Source organism: Leptinotarsa decemlineata, unplaced genomic scaffold (assembly GCF_025532065.1).
Source record: "Leptinotarsa decemlineata unplaced genomic scaffold, Ldec_3_MD MMD2_tig00000251_RagTag_RagTag, whole genome shotgun sequence".
Taxonomy (NCBI): domain Eukaryota; kingdom Metazoa; phylum Arthropoda; class Insecta; order Coleoptera; family Chrysomelidae; genus Leptinotarsa; species Leptinotarsa decemlineata.
The window spans coordinates 2,984,858-3,007,197 of NW_027412547.1; the positions used below are offsets into that span (position 1 = coordinate 2,984,858).

Here is a 22,340-nt window from a genome sequence, read left to right on the forward strand (position 1 = left end):
TCGCCAGATATTTCTTCGGCGCCAGCTTTCCAGGGTCGCCCAGGATAATCCTGGCAAGATTGCATCCTTTGATTCCATCCCATCTCTTTAGAGATTGAGCGTGGGTGTTACATTTGGCTAGTTCTGCAATTGTCGGAGTCATTAGGCCGTAGGTGCTACTGGGTCCTAAAATTCTTAGTCCAGCCGCTTCCTTAGCTAAAGAGTTGGCAATGCGATTACATTCACTCCTGTCATGCCCTTTAACCCGCCAGGCTGGAAGCAGCTGGACTCAGGATAATGTTATTGTCTACCAAGGCTTTGGCTAAATCTTGGTGGCACTCTAGTAATAACCCTGAGGTAACACGTTGTCTGTTCAAAGCTAATAGTCCGCTGTCAGTGCAGATTGTTATGTTTTTGCCAGAAATTCCTTTCCTGGTTATTTCTTTTGTGGCGATTGAGATACCAGCCAGTTCTGTTTGGACCACGCTGGTATTTTTTCCCATTCCACACTTTATCCTTAAGCTAAGTGATCTGGAGTGCACTTTGTGTCAGGAACCTCAGTGGCGTGGCCGAAGTACTCTTCTTGACGTATCAACTGAAACTGTTTCAGTTGATACGTCAAGAAATTCTTAGTCCAGCCGCTTCCTTGGCTGGACTCTGGATAATGTTATTATCTACTGAGGCTTCGGCTAAATCTTGGTATCTAGTACTAGCCCTGAGGTAACACGTTGTCCGTTCAAGGCTAATAGGGCTTGTCTGCTGTCAGTGCAGATTATTATGTTTTTGCCAGAAATTCCTTTCCTGGTTATTTCTTTTGTGGCGATTGAGATACCAGCCAGTTCTGTTTGGACCACGCTGGTATTTTTTCCCATTCCACACTTTATCCTTAAACTAAGTGATCTGGAGTGCACTTTGTGTCAGGAACCTCAGTGACGTGGCCGAAGTACTCTTCTTGACCTATCAACTGAAACTGTTTCAGTTGATACGTCAAGAAATTCTTAGTCCAGCCGCTTCCTTGGCTGGACTCAGGATAATGTTATTATCTACTGAGGCTTCGGCTAAATCTTGGTATCTAGTACTAGCCCTGAGGTAACACGTTGTCCGTTCAAGGCTAATAGGGCTTGTCTGCTGTCAGTGCAGATTATTATGTTTTTGCCAGAAATTCCTTTCCAGGTTATTTCTTTTGTGGCGATTGAGATACCAGCCAGTTCTGTTTGGACCACGTTGGTATTTTTTCCCATTCCACACTTTATCCTTAAACTAAGTGATCTGGAGTGCACTTTGTGTCAGGAACCTCAGTGACGTGGCCGAAGTACTCTTCTTGACCTATCAACTGAAACTGTTTCAGTTGATACGTCAAGAAATTCTTAGTCCAGCCGCTTCCTTGGCTGGACTCAGGATAATGTTATTATCTACTGAGGCTTCGGCTAAATCTTGGTATCTAGTACTAGCCCTGAGGTAACACGTTGTTCGTTCAAGGCTAATAGGGCTTGTCTGCTGTCAGTGCAGATTATTATGTTTTTGCCAGAAATTCCTTTCCTGGTTATTTCTTTTGTGGCGATTGAGAAACCTGCCAGTTCTGTTTGGACCACGCTGGTATTTTTTCACATTTCCCACTTGATCCTCAGGCTTAGTGATTTGTAGTATACTCCACATCCTGAGCCTTCTTTGGATTTTGAACCGTCTGTATATTCTCGTATTGCATTTGTAGCATCTGGCTCTGTGTTCTATTTTATTTATATTTTGTAGAGTTCATTAAACACAAACTTGGGTTCAATTACATCACTGGTTGCCTGCAGCAGAGACTAATTACAGAACTGACCCATTCCTACTTCGAGGTTTACACCAGCCGTGCGCAATCGTAACATGGCCATTAACGCAATCTCCTTAACATACAGGTCCAGAGGAGTCAGATCCTCCGATGATTGTAATCCAGGATAGTAATTCAGGATGCATAAACCTCCAGAATGTATAACCATCCTGGACTACTATAGCCACTCGCGCTAGCAAAACGTCAGGAAAAAATCCAAAAATCCACGGCCTTTGAACCCGAAAAATAGTGTCATTTAGTCTGCTCTTTTGAGTTGTCAAAAATTCACCTAACTTGTGCTAAGGAAAAAAATTCTCTGTTCACGGTACTCTATATTAATCAAAACTGTTTTTTGGTACAGTAATACTATTCGTGGTACCTACCAATCTGGGTGAATGGTCCAATTCCCGGTGAAATAACGTACCAGTGGGTATTTCTCCCCCGACAGCGTCAAACGGTGTACGTCATTTTCCACCTTTGGCTCAACTCGAATGAAGCCATATTTGTGCGGGAGTGCTATAACCAGACTGAAAGGGGTTCCGTTTATGCCCCTGTAGTAATAATTCTTGGTCAATATGGCAATACGCCTCTGAAATAAAATAATAATCAGTATTTTATTGTAGCGAAGCAGTATATTTCACTGACCATGTCATCAATATGGGTCTTGACCTTCAAAGTAGCACTCCCATTGATCTGCATCACAATTTGCCTCCTGAACTCTCGAATTTCCTCACTAAAGTTTCGAGGTTCGGAGTCGTCATTAAGGATTTCAACCTCAACAACATCCACCCTATTATAGGCAGGTTTTAGAATGCCTTGATACTGAAATAATAATAAACAATGATTAAATCAGTGAAAATGATTTTGAGAACGTGATTATGCAATGTATCCATTATGAAACTTATTTATCTTCTTGGGAAACAGTCTATGTATGATTCGTGTAGTTGTTATAACTTCTCCGTCTCAGATTTATAGATACCTCCGATTTCAATTATATATAGTTGTTTTTCCTGCGTCTAAAATCCTTCAAGTTGTTCTGGTGCCCAGAAAAAATGCATATTATTAAGAATAAACGATAGTAGAGAACTGCACAACCAGAAAATCAGGAAAAAAACTGCTTGCAAGTCTCAGAGGTACTAAATCTTTCTGTTTTGAATATAATCATAAATGCCTTATTCGAAAGTAGGAATGTTTATTTTGCCCAAGGACAAATACATCTATAAAAGATGAAATTTGGAAATAATTTCATTATGAATTAATGTCAATTATTTTTATTTATTTTATTTATTTATTCAACGAGTAACCGTCAATTTTTATACATCAACTTCAGAAAGTCAAGTATTCTAGTATCTATATATCTGATGAATCAACCTATATAGAGAAAATTAAAATTAAATTGTGATAAAAGAATAGTCTTATAAATGTATACCACGTAGAGTATATTTAAGAGTGCTCTGAGAGATGTGAAAAAAAACAATATAGGTCCCATTGGCATTCCATAGAATTCTGGACAAAGGAGAATGTTTTCCATAATTACACCTATGAAAGTCGAGACTGAAAGTTTAGTTGTTACGCGTTCTTCTTGGGGGAACATTCAGATTAACTTGACAGAGAAGAGTTGGGCAATTTCGTTGTTCAACAAATTATGTAGGAATATTATGTCTGCATGTGCCCATCTTGTACAGAGTTTGGTCAATCCAGTACTATAGTGAATTTCAAAGAGCGAATAACTTCTAGCTGGCATGTTCATTTTGTAGGCAACGTATCTAAGAAATTCATTCTGAACTTTCTCAATATCGTAACTGTGGTTGAAGTAAGTTGAAGACCAGATACAAGTGCAATACTCAATCACTGATCTAACCAATACAAAGTATAGTATTTTAATAGAAAAAATGTTGGTAAAATCTTTAGTTGATCTGCATATGAATCCTAACATTTACATCGCTTTGTTAGATATGTGTTCATACTGTAAATGAAAGTCCATCTTGTCATCCATACTAACACCCAGATCTCGTATAGATTGTACACGTTCCAACTTCCCTGCAATACTAAAACCAGCTGTATAAAGGTTTAATGACTTTGAAAAGGAAATACTTTTACATTTTGCCACATTGACATCCATATAATTCATCTTACACCAATCAGAAAAAGTCTTGAAGTCCATTTGAATTTTCACACAATCCTGCAACGAATATATAGCTCTAAAAATTTTTAGATCGTCTGCAAACATCCGTATTTCACAGTGGGTAATTTTTTCTTTAATATCATTTACAAAGATATTGAAAAGAAAAGGTCCCAAATGAGTTCCTTGAGGTACTCCTGAGATAACAGATATCTCGTGGGAGATAAATCCTTTAATTTTCACAAACTATGATCTATCACAAAGATAACTTGAAAACCAGTCCAACAAACTCCAAAAAAGCCAATTGCCCTTAATTTTTCAATAAGAACTTTATGGTTCACGATGTCGAATGCTATTGAAAAATCGGTGTGAATCACGTCCACTTGTTGTTTATTTTCCAGAGCATTCAAAATATACTGGGTGTACAATTATGAGATACAATTGCATCATTAGTGCTCATAGAAATCTGGAAACTGAACTGTTATGAAAATATTCAATTCAAACCGTAAAAACGTAATAATGGAAAATATTATTCACATCGGATAGATTTCAATTACATACACTTATAATAAATGTCAAATATGAAAAGTAAATGACATATTCCAGGGCCACTATATTTATTGTGTATTGTCGAAATGAAGTATGATCATAAATTGAAGCTTTATTGAGTGTTACTACCTTCTAATTCAAAAACTGAAGTAAGATCTTATTCAAATCAATACAATTTTTAAATAATTTCTCGAGAGATACGTATTTTGTCACTCAAAGACGACGTATCGAAGTAAAAAATTAAAGATTAGTTTAAAAATGAGATCAAAAATGAATTTCATTCGAGAAAAATCCTTTGGCGTACCTTTTTTTTTCGTAAAAAATGAGTTAATTCCTGTGTCCATACCACTGTTGAAGTTGAAAATATTTTTTTTCATTGGGAAATACAAACCTTTATAAACTGTCATTGCTTACCAAATATCAATGGGGTGTCCCAAAAATGGTTTCCGAAATTTTCTATAATTTCCATTTTTTTTTCTTGAAATTTCAACACCTCGCATTTTCGTAGGTAATGGATAATTTTTTAATCTTAGTTCGTATAGCAACATTTTATTACTTTTCAATGTGAATTAACACCTTTGTTTATTTGCATATCATTAAGGAACACGCTGTATTAAGTACATCATTATTAGACCCTGCTCCACCAATAACATATATAGAAAAATAACATCCGAACTTACCACAGGCCGCAGATCAGGATGCGTCAAAATATAACCATTATTGGTTACTATGAATGCATAACCATTCACCCCTAACTGAAAAAATAGGATGTCAGATCAACATGATAAGGCAGTATATTTTGACTTACCCTGTATGGCAACATTAGTCTCTGTATCTGCTCTATAGGAATATCCGTACCAGCAACACCTAGAAGGTTCGCCACCCTTTCCTAAAAATCAAATAAGTATCACACGATGATACAAGGTAGGTCTTTTGAGAAAAATCTGTCATGGATTTTCAATAATACCAAATACATTTTTGGAATATTGTTTTATAATAGATACAGTTTTCAATCAACTAGCTCTACATCTACATATTCTACAACTAAAAACACAACAAACTTTTTCTAAATTCACAAACACTCTCTATAGGACTCCCAAAAATTCAAATATCAGGTAAAGTACGCTGGTCTAATACGACTGACGCTGGCCTAAACACTTGTCTAAAAGTTCTAATCAGCTGTGGTGTCCTATAACGTCTCACAGTGGTCTAAATCCACCTAAAACTCCACATTTTATTCGTTACTCTGGTCTAAAATGTACACATTAGTCTAAATCGTATACGCTGGACTAGTATACACTGGTCTAATATAGAAAACGCTGGCCTAAAGTAGAATACCTCGCGAGTGACTGATATCCATATGGCTTCGTTGACTTGAATTTGCTCGGTTATGTTCTGCAGAAATATTGATAAGTTGTCCACGTTTGAATTTTGTTTAGTGACAGACAATATTAGTGAGGTATTACACTTGCGTAGGTGAAATTGGATGATATTTTCTACTTCTCTTGGGAAATTACATATTTCCATTTCTTGGCGAAGTATGGAAGTCAAAGTGTTGCATTATTTTTTTTTCTATAACCTCACTAATATGATCTTTAAACTGTCGATAACAACTCTACTTACCTGGCGAGGTCTTTTGTCGTATACAGGCAGCGATACCGATGTCATAAGGTGGTATACCTGAGTATCACCATAGTTGTCTTGTTTCTAGAAGAATGTGATCATAATTTAAGTAAAAAAATTACCCTGTAGCACTCTTACTAACCATTTTTTGCTGATGAACAAACGTTTTGTCCATTTGGTCTGTAGACAGCATGTGTTTCAATTTTCGATAGCCCATGAATCTTTCCCTTTGCCTGTTTCTCTCCCGGTTGACCCATAACCAGTTGGTCAGTTTAGGATCTGTGACGTCAGCATAAACCGGGCTCCATGTTGGATTAGGTTTTTTGTTGGCGTTCAAAACCATTGGTCTAGCCATGACGGGAATGTAGTGTAGAACCTCTTCCCTCACTTCGGCGTAGGTGCTGAGATGAACATAATAACCTGTAAAGGACCCCCAAGTATTTTTTTTCAATTCAATTATGCTAACACTGAACTCACCTTGGTTAGCACACGCCATCCACTTCACTTCCCTGACATCCGACACCTCTCTTCCGATTAGGTAAGTGAAAACTCTCACATTCATGAAAGGTAAGTTCTCCCAGTTGTATTTTTCGAAGATTTCTTTGAAATTATATTGGACCCCATCGGTAACGAGCATTATGGCTTGGTTACAGTTGGCACCTGTAATCATTCAGATCAGCTTTCCAATCAACACAACTTAGTCTACTTGAGCTTCATAATTGTCCTGTGTAAATATTAGACTAGGTAGATATAAAATATTAGTGGAGTACTATTCATTACTACACCAAAGGTTCCAAACAGCACAGCGTAGGTAGATATTATCGATATTTTGTTGAACATGTGATAATAAGGCAATATCCAAACATGAAGAAAATTCAATAATTTCGGAATAACTAAAAAAAACCAATTTGAATAAAAATTTTTTGCTCATACTGTATGGAGTACTTAAGAAAAGAGTTCCAATATATTTGAATTGACAGATACCTACAGATTAATATACTCCTAGATCAAACAATCAGAAATCAAAAAATGGGTAACTTCAGAATAGATTTCTTCAGAAAAAAACAACAGACTACATGCCAGGTTATCTGATTTCCTTTTCAATGGAAGAGTTCGGCAGAGCCAAACTCTTACCATCTATCCTCAAAGACCATTCACCATATAAACTAATCGGCTTCGTTAAGAAGCTGGGTTTATTTGGTCGAGTGTGAATAGGTGAGCCACAATAAACCCTTGCGGGTTAAGATGGAGGGTCGAATAGACCCACTCACTCTGGAACTAACCTAACGTCAGTTACAAATGAAAGTGGTGAAAATATATAAATTTCCATTTCCCATTTTTCATGATGATTTCCTACCACGAAATAACGGCTACATCCATCAATTTTGAAATGAAAGTAATTTAACAGAAGGAAAAGACCTTTGGAGTCCTTGAACCCAAATATGCCCATCATGTAACAAATAAGAGTGCACCTGATTTCATAATGAGATCGTCTTGTGCCTAAATAGTACTAATTAATTAGTGTTTGAACATTTGATATGTAATATATTATATGCCTAAATAATATAGTGGAGAAAATAAAGAAAAAAATCTAAAATTATCAGGAGCTAAGAGACTAAACTAATATTATAAGAAATCTCTTGGTGGGAAATCTCTTGGTGTTGCGTTTAATTTTTGTACATGAATTTCGCAATATAAAAAATATACAGATGTTTTAAATCGAGCATTTTACTATCTATGAAGAGCTGTTCGCTGTAAAAAATGCGCCTTTTCCTTAGTATTACTTTCAAAATCCATTCCTGTGTGACTTTCAAACAATTTATCTGATTAGTGTACGCAGCTCCCCATACTATTACTCCATAGGACATCACAGATTCTACTAAGGATTTATAGGCTACTTTCAAAATTTTTTCTGCAAGAATATCCCTGAGTTTTTAAAATGCAAATACCAGCAAATACCCCTCATATTTCTATAAGAACACCAAAAATTGGAATGTTTCATAACTTTGATCTATTGATAAACAGATGGCGCGTCGACAGATACTTTCAATATATAATAATAATAATAATCGTCTTTATTATTTTCAAACGAATATATACAAAAAAGGACAAAACTACCGATAAGTATCCTAGATATTTTTGAAAATAAAGGGCGATGCTCATTTTTGTTAGGTGTTGGACACCATCAAAAATATAATAATAATAATAAATGTGCTTTATTCATTGACATACATTGTTTATAAAGAAGACTGGGCAGAGCGTTATATTGTTTGATATAGTTGTAAATAAAACTACGAGAAAAGCAGGCTGTCGAGTGTTGTGGAATAATAAAAGTGTGATGGTTTCGTGTCCTCGAATTATACTGAGATTTGAAAGTTTTATATCTTTCATAAATATAATTTGGTTTTTTGTAATCGAGGAATTTTTGTGTATTGACGAGTAGGTGGAACTGCCAGGTTTTAGCAATCGGTAACCAACCTGATTCCTCGAACTTGGGGGATATTTGGTCGAATTTTCTCACACCATAATAAAGACGAAGGCAATGGTTTTGTATTTTTTTTAAGCGATTTACATCAGTTTGTATCAAAGCAGGCCCGTAGATTATATATGCAATATGATAATCTAGACAATATGTGGGTTTCGCAAAGTTTCAACTTTAATGGAAGTCATAATATCTCTACTTTGATAGAGTTGACCTAAGATACTGTACGAGCTACGACAAAGTGAATTTATATATTTGTGAAATCTCAGATCAGTATCTAGTCACAAACCCAAGTTCTTGCTTTCTGTAATTTATTTGTAGTAAGTCAAGTTGTTCAAGTTGGATTTCAATTCTTCCTTCAATTTCCCATCTTTTGTGTTTCGGGCCAAAAAGGATCAGCTGAGATTTTTCAGAATTCGCTTATGGTTATGGTTATGGACAGATCCAGTAACTTTTGTAGATCGCTGTTAATGTTTTCCATTGCCACCTGCCAGTCACTTGGAGAAAATCGATGATATAACTGAGTGTCATCTGCATAATGATGAGCTGTGCAATGATCAATGATTTTATGGATGTCAGATATATATAGAGAAAACAGAATGGGGCAAAGATAGAGCCCTGAGGTACTTCATAGTCAACAGGTACAGCACTAGAACACTTTCCATCCAGATATACTGACTGAGTCTGATTTCTGAATGTGTAAATTCATATTTGACAATCACTAAATTTGACATCAGTTTTTCCATGAACCAGCTGTCGTTCAGAAAAAATCGAAGATACATGATTTATTCATTCTTGGGCATAGCTGGGTTAAGATACAAGAAGCAATAAAAACCACAATGATGAGAAATCTCTCATGTACAGGGAGTTCATTGAACATAAAACAATAATTCAAGACATTATTCATGGACTATCGAGCATATTTTGTCCCATTTGTTAAATATTTCCGACAATAACATGTCATTAACAGAAAATATATTTTTTTAGAAGGGTTAGATATGAGCAATTATGCAGCAGACAATGTGGTTCCTTGTCGTTACAATCTATATGCACTTTCGAATCACAGTAGGACTACTTACAACGGGCAGATACGTCCTCTTTTATGAACAGGAGGAAACAAAGCAGCACTTTTGAGGTTTTTTTGTCCTTCTCTCATTTAATGAGCTAAACTATGTTGATTGATTTGTATTTCATGTTTCTTCTGATAATAGACGTTAATTTCTACTAAAAACAAATACAAATGGAGCTTCTCAATCTACATAAACTGTTGAAAATAACTACCTCAGGCTAAAATGCAAATAGTTTCTTAATCAACCAGGGTCATTTCTCACTGAGTTACAATTATCCAATTTCCTAATCTTTTACATTTTCCATAGAGAAAGAATGAACTAATGACTACAAAGTCTCATCAGAAAATAATTCAAGGAGAAGAATTCATGTTAGAACTTGGTCATTGTCAGCTCAATAGCATACGTACTTTCATTTTGGGTACAGCAAATTTGAAAATTAACAATATGGATTTTTCAAAAATATTTTTCTTTCTATGTTTGAAACAAAGGCCACTTTCCTGAAACACAGCCTCTTGAATTTTTGCCGTATGTTCACCAAGCACCCTGTGTTGAAGACTGTTTGTCCCTCTTTTCTAAATTTTCTGTGGCAGTACTTATCCCAAAAGTTGTTAATATACAATTTACCTTCTTTGGATACTCTGTATTCCTGCAGTAACTCGAAAGCAGTTATTAGAGCCAGCGAGAAATTTGCTATTTGTTCAGTCTTGAATTCGCTCATGCTCTCTTTGAACACCCTGACGTTCGCCAGATTCGCCTGCAAATTTAAAAATAAAGTTCCACACGGTTCCACTACTGGGCCACTTCATCTCCAGTGTTCAATCCTACACACCTGAACTAGTTGACTATCGAAACACTCGACCAAAGGCTCCGTAGTGTTACTAAATGTGTATATATTGACGTAATCGTTGTTGCCTAAAGTGTCTAGAATGTTATGGACCACGTGTCTGGCTATTTCCCTTCGCATGCCTGTCATAGAGCCTGATCTGTCCACGAGGATGACAACATCTTTCGGGGAGGAAGCGGCTTCTATAAACCAGGACCTTGTGCGGCAGTCGAATAAGTCTATGGGTTCTTGGTACCAAATCATCGCTGAAAAGAAGAAGTTAGATCTTCACAAACATTTCCAGCAATTCACTGCTTTACCTGGGTACTGTCTCATGAACCCTGTGGAACTCCCGAAGTATTGCCAGGATAGAGTTGGGTCGTTTTGGTAGTTTGATTTGAAGGTTTTGTCTAGTTCCTCAGACCATTTTATACCAGCGATGACATCTTTGGCTGAAAAAATTTGGCACAGTTCAAGAAATGAGTGATTCTTATATGAAATTAGACCCAATTATCAAAAATATAGAAATTGTAAATGAATGTGTGTCAAAAAAATTTGAAAATATCCCAGTTTGAGGAGAGATTTCAATTTTTTTAAGGACATAACACAAGCACTACAGAAAAATCCTCAAGGCGCTCTCAGAGCGGTGCCTGTGTAAAAGTAGCGATTCACATTGGATTTGAATCGCTGGGAGTTTGTATCAATGCTTAATTATCTCCAAAAAAACCTGCGAAGTAGAAATGTAGGATGATGTCAAAAAAAAGGATGATATATTTAATGGACTAGAATAGAGAAAAATATTAATAAAAACAAAAAACAGAAGATACACAAAAAAACCGTTTTAAAAAATTCTTACAATCAAAAAATTCCTCGATGGAATGAAATGCATGGTGCGGGTAAGGCGACTTTTTAACATAAACTTGAAGTTGTCATAACTATTAATATTTTTCAGATCGGTTGGTAGCTTGTTGAATATTTCACGTATATGGGCATACTTGCAGACTGGCTGTAAACCAAATTAACTGAATGAACAATTTGTTTAGGCCAGTGTAAACTCCCCACACTGTAGGTTGATGGACTGACACCTATCAGAAAACTACTAGTCCCCTGGCTGATACCACGAAGGGGGTTGGATTATATTCGACAAGTGTCAGTGCAAGAATCTACACAGAAGTATGTTTTAGTTAGAAGAGTATAAAAATCTTAGGGATTTCGGAAGACAATTTTATGATGAACAGGAAGCATGATATCTCATTTCATTTTTTTTATATTTATTTCTATACAAGGTGTAAAATAAGTACGTTAAAATATTCAAGTGACGTATTTCTGAGACAATTTTGAGAAAAAAAGTCTGTATGAACTTGTGTCCGATAATACTTAGTTTCGGAGATACGGGGTGTTGAAATTGAATTTTTTTGTTCGCTTTTTGAAAATAACTCTTGCAAAAAATAAGTTATATGCACGAAATTCGGTACCCTGGGTTTTTTTGACGTGGGAAATCATAATTTCGTAATAATTTTCATGTAACATCAAGAGGGCGCTGCGTACGCTGTCATCATTTATTTCAAATTGCCCTAACTTTTTGACAGTAAACTTTTGGTACTTTTCATGAAAAAACCTAATTCCCACACCTTTTCCAAGTAAAAAAGGTACACCTCCTCAACAACGCTGGAGGTGATCGTTTTCGAGATATTTACAATTTTCTATATCGATGCATATTACTTTATTGCCAAATTTGATTTCAATAATTTCTGTCACTCTCCGCTTGCAAATTGAGTTAATTAAATCGAGTAGGCTATGAAAGTTTGTTTATAAAAATAGAAGTTCGCTGTCACATTTTTAACTATTAATTGACAAATTCACAGTTAGGAGTTGATAAAGTGATTTTTTTTTGGTAACATGCCCCTTTACGAATGCTGAAATGGCTGATATGGTTTTTGCATACGGCTTGGCTGACGGAAATTCAAGCGAGGCCAGACGTATCTATCACGAAAGGTATCCCCAACGCGTGAATCCTTGTGCAGCGACATTTGCGAATCTTTTCCGGTGACTTTCCGAATCTGGAAGATTTGAAACAAATTCTGCAGTGGGACGGCCACGGACTACAAGAACTGTAGAATTGGAGGAGGCGGTTCTCGAAGAAATCAGTGAACATCATGAGACAATTAAAAGAAAAATTTGTTGAACTTCAAATGTGAGTCACATGACAGTTCACAGAATTTTAAAGGAACAGCAATTATATGCTTATCATATTCAGCGTGTCCAGGCACTTATGCTACGTGATTTCCAACCACGTATCGAATTTGCTCAATGACTTCAAAGAAAAGTCGAACAACATCCGCAAATTTTATCGAAAATTCTCGTCACAGATGAGGCTAATTTTTCAAGAAATGGTATCATGAACTTCCGTAACAACCACATCTGGGCGGAAGATAACCCACATGCGATAACGCAAACTCATTTCCAAGACAGATTCTCTTTTAATGTATGGGTAGGCCTAATTGATGATTATTCAATTGGACCCTTTTTTCTCCCCTTACGTTTGAATGGAGATGCTTACCTACATTTTTTGGAACACGGGCTTCCCCAATTTATGGAAGATGTTCCCATTGGTCTCCGAAATTAATCATGGTTCATGCACGATGAAACTCCTGCTCATTTTAGTGTGATAGCAAGAATTTTTCCAGACGGAGCATATCCTCAACGATGGATAGGAAAAGGAGGCACTGAGCATTGGCCCCCGAGGTCACCGGACCTCTATCCCGTCGATATTTTCTTTTGGGGACACCTGAAATCACTAGTTTATGCTAGCCCTATTGAAAACGAGGAAATGTTGAGGAATCGCATCATAGCTTGCTGCGAAACGATAAGAAACACTCCGGGCATTTTTCGACGGGTCCGAAATTCTTTGACGAGGAGAGCAGAAGCTTGTATTACTGTTAGGGGTCGTCACTTTAAACAGTTGTAATAGTTATTTCGTTCAATTTTTATATGTTTATTTTCCTAATAACATAGTACTTCTCCGAATTGTTTTTTTACAAACCCCGAAATGTAGCACTTTCTAATTGAATAATCAAACCTGACAAATTTTTTTAATTTGGATTGAATGAGCAGTTCGATAATGCTCAGTTTAGAAGAAGTATGTACGGGTATACTGCGTATAAAGTTTGATGAAAATAACTAAAATTGCAAAAACTTATGACAAAAACCTACCATGTTTGGAAAAATTTCAACAATCTGTATTTCGAAAACGAATGATTCTTCGTTAAACATTTTATAGGAAAAAGTTGTTTATTTTGACGAGTTCCACCACATACTTAGTTTTTGTAATGTTCTCAGCAACTTCACTTAGCGCCCTAGGAGCTATAGTAAAACCAATAATGATTGAGAGTAAAGCGCGTTGTCATATCTAAATTTTACGTTACCAGTTTATAGCAGAATCAAAATATAGTAAGCAGTAGAGTTGTAGGTTGTTGCAAATCATAGATAATACACAATACTAGTACGATTAAAAGGTATTATTTATGACAAAAATCAGTAATGAGCTTGTAATGAGTAATACTTATACATTTCCTGATTACTGATCAGTTAAAATTCATTATTTTCTGTATAGTGTTAGATATTTATTACAACTAGTGGCAACGCTGTACGTAACGAAATTTCTGTCTTTGTCACTTTACCGTAACTTCCATCTCATCGTTGCAGTCCTCACTAATGTACTTGCAGCCATGAGCGTATCATTGGTTTGTGAATTATACAGCGTGAATTGTACGTTTTAAAGTTAAGTTAGTCAGCAATCGACGTGTTGTGATAACAATTGGTGAAAATAATAGTGCTAATAAGTGTTTAAGCGTTACATAATTATATTTCTACACCGTTCTCAAACTACTCAAAAAATGGGAGACATGGTCGGGCCTTCCACGTCGAAAAAGGTAAAACGGTCGGAGTCTCGGTCAGTAAGAGAAAAACAAATTGTACTGCGAGTATTTCACTGTCTTGAAAGAGATCATCAGCCACCAAAAGATGACTTTGTGCATATGTGCTGTAATTCTACGTGTGTGTGTTCCACAATTACATAAGATAAATTAGTTGATATGTGCTCTGATTATACCGGTGTACCAAAATCATCGATTTACAAAATACTAAGAGAAGCAGAAATTCATGGGGATGTACAAACGCCAAAAACTAGTAGCGGACACAGTTGATGAAGAAGCCAAAACCAGTATACGCAGAACTATTCACAGTTTCTTTTTCAGAAATGAGCTGCCTACACTACAAACAGTTCTGGAGGCACTTAGCGATCATGAATTGGTCTCAAAAATGGGTAAAGAAACTTTTAGGAAACTTGTACACGAAATGAAATTTACGTACGGAAAAGTTGACAGGAAAAGCATTCTCATTGAACGTCAAGAAATAATAGCATAGAGAAGAAACTATCTAAGAAAAATTGACGAATTTCGGAAGCTCAAAAAAAAATTGTACTTCATGGACGAGACATGGGTTAACCAAGGACATACGGTCAAAAAAGTATGGCAGGAAGGTAATATAACAAGTGCACGACAAGCCTTTATTGAAGGTTTGTCAGTTGGGTTAAAACAGCCATCTGGAAAAGGTAGTCGTCTGATAGTTACGCATTTAGGAAGCGATAGTGAATTTTTACCAAATGGTGAATTAATATTTAAATCTAAGAAAACAGGCGACTATCATGAAGAGATGAATGCGGAGGTGTTTGAAAAATGGTTTGAAGGCATCATTCAACTTGTGGAACCTGGGTCTGTCATCGTCATGGACAATGCCCCATACCATAGTCGACATTTAGAACCATTACCGAAACAATCATGGAAAAAAGCAGCAATTCAAGAATGGTTAATTAATAAGAACATCCAATATAACAAAGATAGTTTAAAGGCAGAACTACTTCAGCTAACAAAATTACACACAGACAAATATAAAAAATTCGCAGTGGATGAAATGGCGTTAAGTCGTGGAATTACAGTTTTAAGGTTACCACCATACCACTGCTAATTAAACCCTATAGAATTAATCTGGGCGCAAGTAAAAGGATATGTGGCACGAGAAAACAGAACATTTAAATTAGTGGACGTGCAACATCACCTACAAGAAGCTATTCGAACTGTTTCTGCAGAAGACTGGAAGAAATGCATGCAGCATGTTTTAAAAGAGGAGCAAAAAATGTGGGACGTAGACAACCGTATTGAACACAATATTGAACCAATCATAATTCACTTTGATGATAGCGGTAGCAACAGTGACGAATCTGAGGTTGAAGATTAGACGAAAATTTGTACATTTACATTTATATTATATTCTATTATCAAAAATTTGTAATTTGTATTTTCTAGTACCCCTGACGATGAGTTTAAGCTACTCGAAAGCTTGAGAATAGTTATAATATCTACTATAATTACCACGATTATTACTCCGTTTTCATAAGGCCCACCTAATGACTACAACGATTAGGTAAATTACGATATTGCAAAGTTTTAATGAAATGAATAAAAAATGTGTATGAATATTTTAACTAATTGTACTAAGAATTTTTCTTTCATTCTTAACCCTCTCCAAAATTAATAAGCACGCCCCCGATTTGCTGTCAACTGGGCTTACTTCTACTCTCAATCATTATTGGTTTCAGTATAAGTAATATGCATCGATATAGAAAATTGTAAATATCTCGTAAACGATCACCTCCAGCGTTGTTGAGGAAGTGTACCTTTTTTACTTGGAAAAGGTGTGCGAATTATGTTTTTCCATGAAAAGTACCAAAAGTTTACTGTCAAAAAAGTTAGGGCAATTAGAATAAATAATGACAGCGTACGCAGACCCCTCTAGATGTATATTTTCAATATGATACTCACATCTCTCATAGACGTTGCTTGGCACATGGACTGCACTGTGATTCAAATTGACATTCATATCATAGAAATTTCTGTTTCTGACGAGAGGTAATCTAGATTTATCTATGGGTGGTTTCAGGATAGCTTGAGGATTTTTTTCAGATTCATCGGTTACCTGAAACGATAACATAATTTCAATGAGAACCAAAACACTGGCGCAAATGAATGGTTGAAGGGCTGGCAAGGTCACCAGATTGAAGTTCACTAAGGTTTACTTGTGTCTTTTCGAGTGGCATTTAGAGTTGAAAATACGTTTTACCTCCAGATCAGGATCCAAGTCTTCATTTCTAGAAGAAAGGTCTTCGGGCAAATCGGTTTCATCATCCTGTTGGTAGTCCTCGAACTCCTCAGGTTGTACCATCGGTTGGTACTCATTTTCAGGAAACCGATTGCTGGAAATAAAGGACTCGTCCTGGAGCTCTTGAGGTTGATTTTGAAATTCCTGAAATAGCATAAAAATATAGCCGAAATTTACAAATATCTAGTAGATATGTACAAGCCAAAAATTTTGATTTCAAATTCCATATTGAAAAAGATATATTATATTATAGTAAACATGGGCTAAAAAGTCCCGGGTGTAGGAGAGCAAACGCGTTTTTTCTGTACATAATTAGCTTTATTTATCAACGGTATCTCCATCAAGAGCCACACAGTCATTTCAGCGCCGCTCTTACATTTCAAAATAGACTTCAGATTCAGCAGGTGAGCATTTTTGGAGGTCTGCGAACAGCCAGTAGTCACTGGGAGTCAAATCTGTCGAATCCGGTGGATGTGAGAGCAATTCAAAGTTCAATTCATGTAGTTTTGCCATTGTTTTGATTGACTTGTGACACGGTACGTTGTCTTGATGAAATAACATTTTTTCTTCGCCATATGCGGTCGTTTTATTGCAATTTCGGCCTTGAAATGCTACAATAACGCTATTTAATATTCCATGTTGATAGCATTTTCCTTCTCAAGATAGTCGAAGAATATTATAAAAAAAAATTGTTAATGTCTAAATAGAAGTAAATCCCAATAACAAGACATATTAATATTATTAACAAGCATGTTATAGTTTATATCTACCTATATATATATATATATATATATATATATATATATATATATATATATATATATATATATATATATATATATATATATATTACAATGTACGTTTTCACGGATGGTAGAATATGATATGTTGTTTTTTTTCCGGGTGTTCATCCGTTGTGTACTTTTGGATGTGAGAGCAATTCAAAGTTCAATTCATGTAGTTTTGCCATTGTTTTGATTGACTTGTGACACGGTACGTTGTCTTGATGAAATAACATTTTTTCTTCGCCATATGCGGTCGTTTTATTGCAATTTCGGCCTTGAAATGCTACAATAACGCTATTTAATATTCCATGTTGATAGCATTTTCCTTCTCAAGATAGTCGAAGAATATTATAAAAAAAAATTGTTAATGTCTAAATAGAAGTAAATCCCAATAACAAGACATATTAATATTATTAACAAGCATGTTATAGTTTATATCTACCTATATATATATATATATATATATATATATATATATATATATATATATATTACAATGTACGTTTTCACGGATGGTAGAATATGATATGTTGTTTTTTTTTCGGGTGTTCATCCGTTGTGTACTTTTCGATAGTCGAAGTTTCGCCATCATCTCAGATGGCATTATCAAGACGAGTTACTGCTTCGCTTCGAGAGGTGCAACTGATGTTAGGTTCTTCTTGTGGTGTTCTTATATGGTTTCGCTTGCGTAAGTTGTATGGATTTGTTACCTGTTTTTCCACCTGAGGGTTGTTGATGGCTTTTGGCAGTTCTCCTACCTGTTTTTCTACCTGAGGGTTATTAATGGCTTCTGGCGGTTCTCCTACCTGTGATGGTTCATTATCAATTTGTGGTTGTCTTTGGGGGTTGTTTTTAATTATTGTTTCCCAAATCCTTGGGATGTTTAGTGAGTCATCCCTTTTGTTGATGAGGCCTTGCTTTTCGATTTCGATAGCTTCCCTGATTTGTCGAATTCTTGGGTTTTGCACCTGTGCTATCTGTTTTGTGGACTCAAATTTAATCTTGTGACCTGTTTGTGGATGGTGTTGAAAGAGGGCAGAGGAGGACAACAATATATCGTTCAGACCAACAGACGTATATCTGCCAGAACCCAGGAGCACAAAAACTCGATAAGAACAAAACAAACCTCCTGTGTCAAATATAGAGCTAACAAGTAAAAACACATAATTCAGCAGTAATACAGTAGTAGTAATAAGCTCACATGGTAGAATAACTTTCAAATCAGTCTAGAGTGTAAAAGTTTTTTTACGTGGTTCTTAACTTGACCAATAGGTTCATAATAAATGTCGAGATTTTCACAGAGTTGATTGTAAAGTTTTCTCATTGCAACAACTGGTGACTTGAGTAATTTGTTTGTTCTAGAATTTGGTAGATAAAAAGTCAGTTCATTTCTAGAATTGGTTCCTGGAACATGAAAGTTGAAGTGGAAGAGTAGTTCGGGACAGTCAATCATATTATTCACTAGTTCACAAATGAAAATTATAGAGTAGTAGGATCTTCGGTTTTGCAGGGATATCCAGGGATCCAGGTTACATTCATTGTCACATATCGATGCGAAAATTTTGGTTTGATATGTTTAAACATGCCCAAACGCTGCTCAAAACAACAGATGGGTTTTTGTAGAAGAAGGACGCCTTCATCAGCTTCCAGTAATAGTTTTAGGTCAACCGGAGCCAAGCCATTCAAAGGAAAAGTCGTTTGAATTAATTGCCCGATGTTTAGTAAATCTGTTTAGAATAACAGTCAGAAAGTACTTGAACGTATAATACATATCGAAATTTATTTTATGAGTTCAAAGGTTTAACGACATGATAAAATTAAGGCATCCGTCTGGGATATCTCTTATTCGAGACAGAGAAAATATCAAAATAACCCGTGCAGTGACATCTACATATCAGTAGCAGGCTTACGAAATTAGAAATACCGGAGAGCAGTCGGGAATTCTTGCGGATTTATTCGCTGGACATGTAGAGGACGTTAAGATGACCGGATTTGGAAATAATTTCAGACCCTTTTCGATTGGTAGGAACTTTTCTGAGATAATGTTAATTACATCCCCTGTCAGAGTTGAGGTGAAAAGTTTATGGGGAAAGATTTAAGGCAGTCGTGCGCGGACATTTGGTGAATCCAGTTGAATTTCCTAGAATAGCTGGAAATTCTAGAAGAATTTTTAGAGTGAAATGAAATATTGAGATATTTCAAGTCATTGTTGAGAGAAGTGATATTGGGTTTTGAAAGTATTCGCGGTTTGATTCAATTTAGTTGATTTAGAGAACATTTTCGAGTTCCTGGTAAGAGTTTGGTACAGTTTTGGGGAAAGAATGGCTTTTGTTGGAGACTTCAGGAGAGTCCATCTACGTTAATTTGGTGAGCGTATTTAAAAACAATTCTGATATATATTGTATATGTTATTGCATGCGTATGTGTTTTATATTTTCGAATTGGCACCTAGGGTATTGGTGAAAATTCACCACATAGCTACGAATCAGGTTTTCCTTTCCGTTTAATTAGGATATTATAGGTTATAGCATTTCCCTATGTTATACAGGGAGGAGCGGTTAAGTGTGTCTCTTGATAGTTTCTCAGATAGTATCTCATTTTGTTTTTATAGCAGATCTAGTAGAATTCAGGCAAGGCACACCTATATCCTGAGTGAAGTTATTTAAATTTTCAGAGGAATAATCGTGTCATTTTGTTTTAGTGGTTTATTCATATTTTTCACACGGTGAAATAACCGAGGGTTTGAGGTTGAATAATGGTTTGAATAATGTTCGGTAAACATATATGAAAGAATAGTTTCAATATTATTTTGTATAGGTTAAACTCCAGTGGTAATTTTTGTTAATTTTATTTCATCAATAGTTGTTGATCCGATTAATCCGCCGCATTTATTAATCAATAAAGTTGGTTTGGGAAAACTGCTGATATTATTTGATTCCCTCAAACCCCTGAAAGACCATGCTTTTAAGCCGTGGCCGAATCCAGTCTCTGAGAATATAATTGGTGGCATAACATAGCCATTACTCTACGAAGAAAGAAAGGTAAGAATTCAAATGTTGACCAAGTCGCCCGCCCACTAATTCTCGATCCGTGTGATCAGAACGGATTTCAAACTTTTTCTGATCTGGTGGCAGCAACTCTCGCACTACCAAACTAATTTAAAAAATAGATACCTTCGACTGAACGATCCCATATACATAGGGATGTATTTTTCTGGTGCGGGTATAACTGAGATAATTATTATATATCATTAGTAGTATATAGGGATCGCCAATTCAGACCTGACGATCATTTATTACAACTCTCGGATTTTTTTTCAAGTAATTTCTCCGACACAATTTCTTCTCTTTCTATAGGAGCACTTTTCCCACCTCTTTTCTCAAATTTAATGTGTATATGCTATAATGTGCGCAATTAAACACGTTTAGGTATTTTGGGCATCGATTCATCGGAACTTATTTCGGCTGCGACTTTTTTTGTGGTTGGGATTTCATTTCGGAAGAAAAAAACAAATTGAATTTTCTACGAATAGCATATTTGGTGCAATTATCAAGCTGCATTTATTTTTTTCTTTCATTTCATCCTTTAGATACATTATCACATTCACATTCACTTTCTTTAAAGGTTTCAATAATTCTGGGAACACTTCCTGTCGATTAACTACGTCGTTATGCAATATATTTTCATTCAGTTCACGGAGCCAACAATACACATTGTATATAATAGTTTTTTCTTCTTCAGATAAATTCGGACGTCAGCGTTTGCTTTGACTGCTTTCCCTTTTCTTATTGATCACAGTTCACAGCACAAAATTAAACTGATTTATAATATTTTCCTTGATTCAGTACTTGAACAGTCCTGATTTACTATTACCCTTTTTCCTAGAAATGTAGGTACCTAATATTGTGACGTCGACTACATTATAGCTTCTTAGGAATGAATTGAATCTATAGAAAGTGCATTATTTCTCTTTAGGTATTACAGGTATTACTCAAAAATATCATCATTTATTGTATTATAATATTATTGAGAAGTGTGTATTTCCAAAACTGTCATCAGTGTTGAAACAAACCTAAACCTTTATAACTAAATTAAAATGACATATCAAACGAAGAAATTAATGTTTACTCGTATGTTACGCTCATGAATGTTAACCTAACCGCTGCGTATGTTTCTTGGGCTCGGCAAAAAACACACAAAGCGAGGAGAAACCAGCAAGAGCATGTTTGGGCTCATCAACATAACATCAAGTGGTCCCAAGCTGAGATCATCCACTAGGAGAAACGCTAGTTTAGGAGAAAATTCAAAGAAGCCGCATATATGTGGCCAGTATGGCCAGGAATCCAGACCAGAGACAATCTGTTAAGTCTTCCTACCGAGGAGAGTCGTTTTTGGTAATTTGCTACCAATTTAGACGTTGCTCGGTAGGAACCAAGAGCTTCCAATGCTACTTGACTATCCAAGAATATTTTTTGATATCTATGTCTTTGGGTTTGCGACTAAAAAGCCTGGCACCGGAACCAGAAGGTGTTTTTGATCTATCTCTGAACCAACAACTATCTGCACTTAATATTTCTTTCTTCCGGAGGATCCAGTCCTCTCTACTTGGGAACAGTACTCTATAAGGCAGTCACAAGTCTATATGCAGTTCATCTAGCCTCTCTCTCCAGAAAAATATGGAGGTAGTCCAACGGGTACAAATATAACGATCTTACTGATCATTCGGTAGAGGGTTTCTTGTCTGCGAATAAACCGGCTGGGTTAATATTCACCAAGTTCTGAATCTTTTTCAGTTTCATTTGTTTTAGCTGCAATAACCAAGCTCCATCATTTGATCACAAAATCTATCAGTATATCTCACAAGGAAAACATTGATTTCTG

General features: G+C 35.9%; 1 protein-coding gene across 4 annotated transcripts in view; it reads right to left on the reverse strand.

The window, feature by feature from the left end:
• The window catches only part of stj (voltage-dependent calcium channel subunit straightjacket), a 46,990-nt gene that overhangs the window by 20,213 nt on the left and 4,437 nt on the right, over positions 1–22,340 (reverse strand). For all 4 annotated transcript variants that reach the window (XM_074173518.1, XM_074173520.1, XM_074173519.1 and 1 more), the window contains exons 5-16: positions 16,636–16,818; positions 16,338–16,491; positions 10,779–10,910; positions 10,465–10,724; positions 10,260–10,389; positions 6,561–6,743; positions 6,226–6,503; positions 6,084–6,167; positions 5,269–5,349; positions 5,141–5,215; positions 2,435–2,611; positions 2,173–2,378 (exon numbers count right to left, since the gene is read on the reverse strand). In XM_074173518.1, the coding sequence (XP_074029619.1) occupies positions 2,173–2,378; positions 2,435–2,611; positions 5,141–5,215; positions 5,269–5,349; positions 6,084–6,167; positions 6,226–6,503; positions 6,561–6,743; positions 10,260–10,389; positions 10,465–10,724; positions 10,779–10,910; positions 16,338–16,491; positions 16,636–16,818 (1,943 nt within the window). The remainder of the gene's footprint in view (positions 1–2,172; positions 2,379–2,434; positions 2,612–5,140; positions 5,216–5,268; positions 5,350–6,083; positions 6,168–6,225; positions 6,504–6,560; positions 6,744–10,259; positions 10,390–10,464; positions 10,725–10,778; positions 10,911–16,337; positions 16,492–16,635; positions 16,819–22,340) is intronic.